At 44.3% G+C, this 10,661-nt stretch overlaps 1 protein-coding gene across 1 annotated transcript; it reads left to right on the top strand.

The window, feature by feature from the left end:
- Nucleotides 1–9,089: 9,089 nt before the first annotated feature.
- LOC147712298 (olfactory receptor 6M1-like) lies at nt 9,090–10,031 on the top strand. The gene has a single exon (XM_086919617.1). It carries the CDS (start codon nt 9,090–9,092, stop codon nt 10,029–10,031), a length of 942 nt encoding a protein of 313 aa, XP_086775743.1.
- The last annotated feature ends 630 nt before the right edge of the window (nt 10,032–10,661 follow it).

Consider the following 10,661-nt stretch of genomic DNA (forward strand, 5'->3'; position numbering starts at 1 on the left):
TGCCCAAATTAAGACCAGGGAAAACCTTATCTTATCCTGGTGAAACAAGGAGAAATGCTTTATTTCTCCTCGTTTTTGCTGTTTCTATGTGTGCTGCATTGTGCAGCACACATAGAATCAGCAAATCACCATTGATTGTTAATGTGCAGTAAGGTGTCCCTTCCTGCACATACACATATATTTAAAAATGTTTACGAGTTGCTACTTCTATGTGTGCTGCACACATAGTGGACTATGGTGCAAGGGTGTCTGCGTTGGTGCTAGTCTGCTAAAATGTGTGTCAGTGCAGGAAGAAATGCAGGGTTGCACCGTATTCTTGTAAATACGGCGCAGACCTGCATTTCAGAAGTGGTGGAGCACTGGGTTCAGCCAACAAGGCTAACAACATGCTACGTCATTTCTTTTGTATATATGCCCCTGAGTCTTCAGCTTCATCTAATGTTCAGAATGGCTAGAGCAATTCTGAAGACAGAAGGGAGACATTGACAGAGAAGACCTGCCTTCCATTTTAATCTGTGCAGTTCACCCAAGGTTATTATTTTACCATCAGTGTATCATTTCTGATTGCCTTGTAGGTGCTGCATCTAGTCCTAAAGATGCTGACTACCTGTGTGGGGTCAATATATTTCAGTACAGTTGGGGGGTATTGTTGAACTTCTTCAGACCCTTGATGAGATACATCATGAAGTGTAGATGTCAATACAATGTTCAGTTTGAATAACAGAATCAACAAAAACTTACAAGACAATTAGAAGGATCTATGTGCTCTTGAATTAACATGACAGGTGAATTAGAAAAAAGAGAATGGGAGCAAATGTCAAAGTATGGAGGTTTGGATCAAATAGTTCTTGAGCAACGTGGATGAGTTCCCTCTATCATTTGCAAATAATAATCGATGCAAAAGGATGTGTTCAATGTTAGGTGATGGATTTACAATGACAACAATTATTCCTAGAGGAAATGCATGTGAGAATAGATGATTTGAATTGGCAATTATAAACATTTTGTGATATCAGGGACTGTCAAGTAAAATCAAAAAAGGAAAGACACAGACTAATGCATTTGGAGATCATCAACAATAAACTCTGAGCAGTAGCTTACATTGAGCTATTTTATAAATTTGATTCCTTATCTGAACATGAATACATCTATTGAAAACTTTGAAAGAACAATACAAGGGGGGGAATTGTTTTCTTCATAATTAGTTGCAATTTCTTGGTGTACATAGTATATGGACTGGGTGTCGACATAAGTGTCAGTTTCAGTTTCATCAACTTTTATTCGATTATCAGTTTGAATAATCATAAAAAGTACATACTAAAAATGTTAAACACATGAGTAAGATAAAATGAGTCCAAATAGAAAAGACATTTAGGTAGAAAAATAGGTTTTACAGTTCTATACAGTTCTGGTTTGACTAGAAACATTGCGACGTATTGTTAAGACTGCTTTAAGGAAAGTCACTATAAGTTTAGCTTCATGTAGCGATTTTAGAGATTGCAGGTAAAGAAATGCTGGAAAAGATTGTCTATATCCACTGGTTCGGAGAATCGGGATAATCCACGTTTTCCTTGGTAGTTTGTAATATTTGCAAAAAAGGACAACGTGGATCGTAGATTGTGGGGAGATTCCGTCACAGGGGCAGTTCATCAAGTTGCGCGACCAGTTATGCGTTTCCGGAAATGAAACTAAGCGGAAAAAGATATTAAAGCGTAGTCTTGTTAATAGAAACTTTTCATGATTAGATAAAAAGTACGTCAGATAGGGCTGTATGCATTTTCCAGACTGTTGGGCACAGGTTTTTTCGTTTAGTGGTTTAGTGATCTCTGCCTGCTTCCGTAGATCCCTCAAATGGCCCATACACATTAACTTTAACTGTTTCCTAGATATATCTTCCACTGAGGGAGGTTCTTCAAAGTAAGACTCGCAATCCAGGTCTTTAAAAAAGTTACATATATAGGTTAGCCACGGGATTTTTCGCCAGTTTGTAAGGGCTAAACAGTCAGTGATGAGGGAGCGAGTTAGGTGACATTCGGGGTTGCACCATATTCGATGCCACAGTAAGATAGGTTGGCATCGGATGGTGTCAATGATGTATTCCATGCCGAGCTCCCGGTGTGAGGCTAGTATCGGGGAACTTTGAGGGAGGGCTAAAATGTATTTTATAAAAGCATTTTCAGTGATCTGTAGCTGGTCGATACGTCCGTGACCCCAGATTCCGGCTCCATAGGTGGCCACACTATGGCATTTTGCATAGTATATGGTCAGGAGTTCAGGTGGAGCTGGTTTCCCCAATTTCCTTGAGAAAGAGGTTAGTGCTGATGTTGCACGACGGAGTGGAGATTCCTGGCTTCAATTGCCTTTCGCTAATTCATTGCATCGTCCACTATGATTCCCAGGTATGGGTAAACTGGGGTTTTTTCCAGTTTGTTGTTATCAACCATTATTGGTTTGGGGTTTTTGATCCTGGGACCGATATGCATTGTGAAAGTTTTCTTGATGTTTATTTTGAGACCAAGTGAGTCCATGAATGCTGCATATTTGTTGATTTGTGTCTGGAGTTGGTTTAAAGTCCGTGCTAAAATGACTGAATCGTCAGCATACAACAATGTGGGTATCGGGCGATGATTTATCTGGGGGAGGTCCTGACTCCCTTCCAGCATAGCCTGTTCAAGCCCGTTTGTATAAAGGTTGAACAGGAAGGGAGCCAGTACACATCCCTGTCTTACTCCCTTCGTTATTTGGAATGGACGGGACAGCTCGCCGCTGGTACCGAATCTTACTCTGCCTGTAGCATTTTCGTAGAAAAGTTATTATCGGGGGGTCCACACCGAGGTCGCTTAGTATTTGCCAGAGTTTCGCATGCTGGACGCAGTCAAATGCCGCACTTAGGTCGACATAGACGAGGAAGATGTTACCTCCTTTGGCGTGAACGTATTTACCAGCCCAGAGAACAAGATTGAGGGCCTGCTCCACGGTTCCGAGCCCCTTCTGGAAACCATATTGCAGGTCGGTTATGATGTTATTCTCCCGGGCCCAAGATTGTAATCGGTCCAGGAGTACTCGACCTGCAATCTTACCCATGGAGTCCAGAAGGGAGATTGGTCTGTAGTAAGCGGGATCGTTGCGGTCGCCTTTTTTGAAAATGGGTAAGAGGATTGAAGTTGACCATGAGTGAAAAAGGCCGATCGAAGCTACTGCTGACATAACCCGGGTGATTATCTGCGACCAAAAGTCTACATCGTGGAGGAACAAGTCCATTGGAACGCCATCAGGGCCGGGGGCCTTGCCAGTTTTAGAAGCCCTGATTGCTTTTGTAATTTCGTTAAGATGGAAGTATATCTTAATCGGATAGATGTTATTTCTCGTTGGCTGGACCTCGTGTGTTGGATTATCTACTGCGGAGTCTGAGGGTGTTCCAAAGATTTTTGCAAAGTGGGAAACCCAGTCTTCCTCGGTTATTGCCACATCAAGATGTTCGGTGTCTGTGCTATTGGCCAAGAAAGGAGATCTTATGATTTGCCAGAATGAGGTGCTGTCTTTTCTTCGGGCACTATCGTGTAATCGTAGCCAAAGATCTTGTTTGATTTGTTTTTTGCGGTCTTGCCTTGCAGAGTTGTATATTTTTCTCAGGTAAGAGATTTCCTGGGGGTCTCTCGTAGGTTTACGCAGGGCTTCTTTAAGAGATGAAAGTGCCTTCCGACAAGCGGTGTCGAACCATCTCGTGGTAGGGGACTTAATCTAATTTTTTAAGTTGACAAATAGCTCATCCCTTATTGTTTCCTGGATTCTTTGGAAACAACTGACGATTATTTGCGGTGGTGCCTCCAGAGACATACATTTGGATAGCCATTGTTCAGTTTTATCAAGGACCCTCTGTGTCACCTCTTCCGGGTCGATCTTGGCCCATTTAACTGTATACCCATTCAGTTTGTTCATGGACAGTGTTTGCTGGTTAAGGGAGCTCAGCTTTACAGGGTGAGCTCTTGCCCGTTTGATGTTGATTTTTATACTGAGCGGGTAGTGGTCACTTATTGGGTTTGACCCAATTTCAAAGTTCGCTAGTTGCCCTTTGAGTGAGTTTGAGGCTATTATGTAATCTATGGTTGTGGAGTAGCCTCGCCCATGGAAGGTAGGTAAAAAATCCTGCTGCGGGTCAACCAATTCGTTCACGTAGTCCATATCTAAGGAGAATAGGATATCATTAAGTTTGTTTCCACATATCGAGTGGGCGAAGTGAGGTATAGGGTTACCAAGTTCGTTTTGGAGACCACAGTTTCCATTTTTGTGGTTTGGGCACAAAGGGAAGTTGAAATCGCCACCCCAGATGATATGAGTTGCAGATGTATTGTTGTAGTTTTGAAACGAGGATAGAAATGTGGCGATCTCTTCTAGGTTTGACCAGCAGTCCGAGGTACCAGAGTTATTATAGTAATTTATGAATATATAGTTATTGTCTTTGGATGCTGTTATCTGCATGATTTGCATGATTTGGAATGTTGGGGACTCCTTTAGTAATTTCACTCTGAGGGGGAGGGTATTAGCAACATAGGTCGTGAGCCCCCCCTTTGGTCTACCCATATTTCCCTGCACTGCTGGGGTGAAGAAAGTTTTATATCCCGCAAGGTGTAATGGGGTTGTGCACCAAGTTTCTTGTAGGCACAGTATCTGATGTTCCCTGGCTGTGTCGAGCCATAACCCCAGTGTTATTTTTGAGGACAAGCCTGAAATGTTCCAGTATGCAGTGGAAAAACTCAGGTTTGTGGAGTCTACAGAGACGTGGGGTGTAACTAACAAGGTATTCGCAGTCTGGGTTTCTGGCAGTTGGTGTATTTGGACCTGTGGGGGGTTAGAAGAAGCTTTAAGAATTATGATTTGCTGGTGGTACGAGCCAGTGGTGATTCTGTCTGGATCTGTGGAGGTTGTGTGGGTAACATTGTTAGACGTGTTAGGGGAGACAATTGACGTTTCCGGGAATAGGTTTTTATGGTTGCAGGGAATGGGCTCCGAGGGTACTCGGTGCTGGATTGGGTTTGTTGGTTGTGGTGTGATAATGGTGTTTATGTTCCTAGGTTCAACCCTGAGTGGTCAATCGACCATCTCAAGGCAGTCGAAGCGGTTTTGCGTTGGAAAGCCCTGCCAGCCTTCGTAAGATTGAAGGGGCCTATCTTGCCAGTATTGCCTTGGCTAATCTCTCGGGGCATTTCTGCTTCCGTGGTCGTAGGTATACTCCATCTGGTTCCATGGTTCTTTAGGAGTCTGGTGCCAGTTCCAGGGTGGGGTATAGCGATGTTGTCTCGCTGGAGGATAAAAGAAAGAAAGATGCTGAGCATCAATTCCCCCCTTTTTTTCCAGCGAGGGCCAAGCGCAGATATAATCCACTACGGAGGGGTCTCTGCAAGTTACTATAATGCAGTCCCCGCGGGTCGTTTTTGTTGTTTTACCTACCCATACTACCCTGCGGGCTGTGGAAATCCCTCCCGAGTGATGGGGTTCTAAAGGCCTGTTAATGCTTAGCCATTGCATGACCTTGTTTTTGAGTGACCATGCAGTTTCAGGTGTATCGTCGGTTAGTTCTGGTACACCGGTAAGTACTATTGTATACGGAGTGGCTTCTGGAGGCAAGTGAACTGGGCGTCTGGTTGCTGGTGTTTTTTTGGGGATATTTTTGGGAGAAGGCTGGGGGACCGCTGATTTTGGTGAAAGAGGTGCTGGCTTTTTTATAGAGTGAAGTTTGCTAGGATTATTTGTCGCGAGTCCTGGAGTATCTAGGGTAGCCGGGCCTGTATTAGGTGTTTGTTGGTTCGGTACCACGGTGGTTTTACTCTGCTGCGGTCGGGGCGTTGTAATTTGTGGATTTTGGTTCGTAGTATTTTGTTTATGATTTTTTGGGGGTAAGGTAGTCGGATTTGATCGTTTTGTTGCTTTAGGTGGTTGTGGTTGAGGATAAGTTTTTGAAGACTGCGGGGCATTTCGCTGGCCCTTTATTTCTATGCGTGTATTGGTATCAAGAAGTGTTGCAGAAAGTATGGACAGCTGAGCTTCCAGGTTTCTGATGCTGAGTTGGATAGGTTTCAGGTACTGGAACAGGAGATCTTTTGTTGTGGTCAAAACTTGTGAGGTAACTTTGCATGTTCTGCAGAGGTTGTCAGTAGCCTCATTGGGGGTTGTAAAATGAGGGGAATTAGCTACGGGAGGGAGCTGTGTGTTTTGTTGCAGGGATTGTGTTGTGAGGTTTAGGTGGTCTATAACATGACCTGAACAAGGAGCCGTAACTGCTGCATTGTCAATGGGTTTTGTGCTGCCTTGTTTTGGGATGGCTCCTTCCCTTTCTCCTTGAAGGTGCAAATTTGAGTTGGTCTGGGATTCTTCCTGAGTTTGACAGGCCGCCAAATCAGGGGTTGCCTCTAGGTTGTCTAAAATTAATGATAGGTCAGACTCAGACTGTGTTACGGAAAGATCTACTATAGATGGGACTGTATTAATGTCGGGAACAGACACGGTCATGGGAAGGGAACAATTTTGGGAGTTAAGGTAAACGGGGGAAGTGGCGGTTGCTATGGTACCTAGAGATGATCGTTTCGCATTCATGAGGTCCAGTGACACTCTCTTTTCGAGAAGGGAGATGCTCTGATTGATTACCTCGTGAGTTCGTGAGATGAATAAGTCAATGGGCCCGGTTATTTGTGCTACCTCCTGGGCATTCTTGGATTTGGTCTTTGTAGTACTCCTGGTTTTCGGCGGCATGATTGTGGTCTACTGGCTGAGGTTTCTGAAATGAAAGGGGGGTGGCCCGGTCCGGTCTCTACCGGGCACTAACGGGCAACAACGGGCCCGCCCTTGGCCCGGGCTTCGCTCCGGGCTGCGACCCGCGCGCGTCCCGCGCGCATCCCGCGATGTGCGTTAGCGTCCTTGCTTAAGACTGTGGGAGGTGAGAGGGGGCAGGGCACTGGGAGGGGGCGCGGTCCACACGGGAAGAGGAAACAGCTGGTGGAATTAACGCTGTACCTCGCAGTCCCGGGGCCGCGCCTCTCGCCTCCTCTGCGGCCTCGCCGGTGTTAGTCTCCTTCCTCCATGGGCACAGTGAGTTGATGAGGTGAAGGGCTACTCCTGTAGCGGATAACTGGCAAAATGCTGGACACACTGTCAGACCTCTAAACGAGCGGCTCCTGCAAAGCGGGGGCCGCGAGAGGTTATGAGCACCTTGGTGGGGGTGGGCACTGGGAGGGGGCATGGCCCACACGGGAAGAGGAAACAGCTGGTGGAATTAACGCTGTACCTCGCAGTCCCGGGTCCGCGCCTCTCGCCTCCTCTGCGGCCTCGCCGGTGTTAGTCTCCTTCCTCCGTGGGCACAGTGAGTTAATGAGGTGAAGGGCTACTCCTGTAGCGGATAACTGGCAAAATGCTGGACACACTGTCAGACCTCTAAACGAGCGGCTCCCGCGAAGCGGGGGCCGCAAGAGGTTATGAGCAACTTGGTGGGAGCGGGCACTGGGAGGGGGCGTGGCCCACACGGGAAGAGGAAACAGCTGATGGAATTAACGCTGTACCTCGCAGTCCCGGGGCCGCGCCTCTCGCCTCCTCTGCGGCCTCGCCGGTGTTAGTCTCCTTCCTCCGTGGGCACAGTGAGTTGATGAGGTGAAGGGCTACTCCTGTAGCGGATAACTGGCAAAATGCTGGACACACTGTCAGACCTCTAAACGAGCGGCTCCCGCGAAGCGGGGGCCGCGAGAGGTTAGGAGCACCTTGGTGGGGGCGGGCACTGGGAGGGGGCGCGGCCCACACGGGAAGAGGAAACAGCTGGTGGAATTAACGCTGTACCTCGCAGTCCCGGGGCCGCGCCTCTCGCCTCCTCTGCGGCCTCGCCGGTGTTAGTCTCCTTCCTCCGTGGGCACAGTGAGTTGATGAGGTGAAGGGCTACTCCTGTAGCGGATAACTGGCAAAATGCTGGACACACTGTCAGACCTCTAAACGAGCGGCAGAGGTAGTACTCAGCAGAGCCAAGCAGTCGGGTGATCGATAGCGCTAAAAGCAGCAGACGTCTGGCAGTTCGACCTCCTTCTGTGTCAATGAGATAAGAACTGCTACAAGAAATTGTTAAAATCTTGGTTATATGTACTGTATTTTATGTACTCTTCAATATATTAATATTCTTTCAACATACATTTGTGTTCCAAGAAGTATACACCAGTCTTGTATTGTTCTTTTGAAGTTTTCTATAAATGTATTCATGTTAAAATAAGGAATAATGTATGCAAAATAACTCAACATAAGCTACTGCTCAGAGCTTATTGCAACTGACCTCATAATACATTTGAAAAACTATAAGAAAGAATCCCTTGTAGGCACTTGTACCTGATGATATATTAATTAGTCAAGCCTCCAGGGGGCTATGTCAATTTCCCACTCTTTTACTGAAATAGGACTAAGGCACCATTTTGAATGGAAACTAGGAAGGACTGATTAAGGAAACAACTCAAGGCTTGGCTATATCATTACAGAGCATGAGATTCACATCTATTCCTAGTCAGAGGAAACTCAATAAGTTGAGTCAGGACATGGCTCAAATATCCAAATAGCTATTTAAATAATAAACAAAACTTGTTGTCATTCTCTAACTACCTAAAACACGCGCTTCTGTTCTTTACTTCCCTCTGGTATGCTACCATTATGCTTTTGTGGGCTTAGAAAATGCATTTCTTAAAACTATCAAACAATTCAACAAATAAAGATAATGCAACTGTTCTAATGAGGAAAGAAACAGTCACTTTTGTCTGCGCAATTACCTGTTTAGAGCTAAGGGTAAAATGTAAACCCTATCTAATCATAGATTTTAAATATGCATGCTCTGTGTCTCCTGGTGCTTTTTGCGCTTTTTAAATTCTTTGAAATTTGATTGGTTGAACCGTGCTCAACATTTTAAGGTCTCGTTCATGATTTAGTTGGTTCATTTCTGTTTATCTGTTTCAATAAAAAAAATATATATCACACCAGAGAATTTAATTTATTTCTGTACAGATTCCGTTGTTCCTGGGAACGTGTTCATTTATAGCTCATTGATATTTCGTTGCAGAAATAAAAAGGAAAAAATGGTCAACCATACAGAAGTGGTCTGTTTCCTGCTCTTGGGACTCCCCATTGGTGTGGAGTTTCAGATATTCTTCTTCTTCATAATTCTGTCCTTCTACATTCTCACTCTGACAGCCAACATCACCATCATCACCCTTGTGAAGTTAGACCAACATCTTCAAACACCAATGTACCTTCTGCTCTCTCAACTGTTAATCATTGAAATCTTTTTCACCTCAACAATTGTCCCAAAACTGTTATCCACCCTTCTCCATAAGAACAGCATTTCTTTTGTTGGCTGCTTCACTCAGCAATACTTCTATGTTAGTTTAGGTGTCGCTGGGTTCTTTGTTCTGGGTGTGATGGCTGTTGACCGCTACTTTGCCATTTGCAACCCATTGCGTTACACCACCATCATGAATGAGAAGATTTGCCTCCAGGCTTCTGCTGCCTGCTGGTTGACTGCATTCCTGTGTATGTCATTTCTGATAATTCTGGTATCTAAACTCCCCTATTGTGGTCCAAACAAAGTCAATCATTTTTTCTGTGATTTAGCCCCATTGCTGAAACTCTCGTGCATTGATACACACATGATGGAGATTGTAGTTTTCCTCTTTGGCTGCTGCGCCATCCTGCCTTCCTTCCTGGTAACCGTAGTTTCCTACGTCTTTATTGTCTCTACTATTCTAAGGACCCCATCACAGAAGGGAAGAAGGAAAGCCTTCTCCACCTGTGCTTCGCACTTTACTGTAGTAGCGATCTTGTATGGAACAGTGATCTTTGTATACGTAAGGCCAGCATATGCATTCCCTATTGAGATCAACAAATTCGTTAATGTCTTCAATACTGTAGTCACTCCTCTTCTAAATCCAATAATTTATTGTCTACGAAATAATGAAGTGAAAGCAGCTGTTAGAAAGCATTTTGGAAGAAATGTTTTGAGAAACAACTTGGCACGTTGAATTCAACGCATTCTAATACCACAATTGGTGGTCACGCTCTCCAAATAGCCACTGAATGTTCTCTTATTAACACTTGTTTTCCAACTATCCCTTTCAAAGTCCACCATGTGCAGAAGAACTCAGGGATGGTGTAGGTGTGAACATGCATTAATTATACCTCAACATTTAACAGCTCTGTAGAGGATAGCATATGGTAGGGCTGTTGAAGGGTATTCAGTGTAGAAAATGCAGTATTAAATGTTCACTGTTTTTGGGCAAAAATGCAATGTAGACTTGCAATGTCACACCTACCTGTTGAATGTCCTGACAAATGTTCAATGTTATTCCTTATGTGATTAAATTGAAAAGCGAATGTAAATTTTCAGAGGAGTCACAATGACCAAGATATGTACAGTGTACATCTTAAAATGTACTTTCTGATTTTGCAGTATGGTTTTTATAACTTTCGTAATTTATATATAATATGGTAAGCCAGACAGCTAATATTTTATATATTATTATCAGTAGGACTCTGTTTTATTCCATATTTTCTTTACATGAAAGGCATGACAATGTGAGTTGTAGAGAGATGCTTTTGCATCTTTCATTTTGATTTTCTTCTAATAAACTGACCTGCATGATTTGAATAAG

This window comes from Lissotriton vulgaris, chromosome 5, assembly GCF_964263255.1.
Source record: "Lissotriton vulgaris chromosome 5, aLisVul1.2, whole genome shotgun sequence".
NCBI classification, from domain to species: Eukaryota; Metazoa; Chordata; class Amphibia; order Caudata; family Salamandridae; genus Lissotriton; species Lissotriton vulgaris.

Excerpts from the sequence above, each read along its gene's own strand:
- LOC147712298 (XM_086919617.1), top strand. The coding sequence starts at position 9,090 with ATGGTCAACCATACAGAAGTGGTCTGTTTCCTGCTCTTGGGACTCCCC.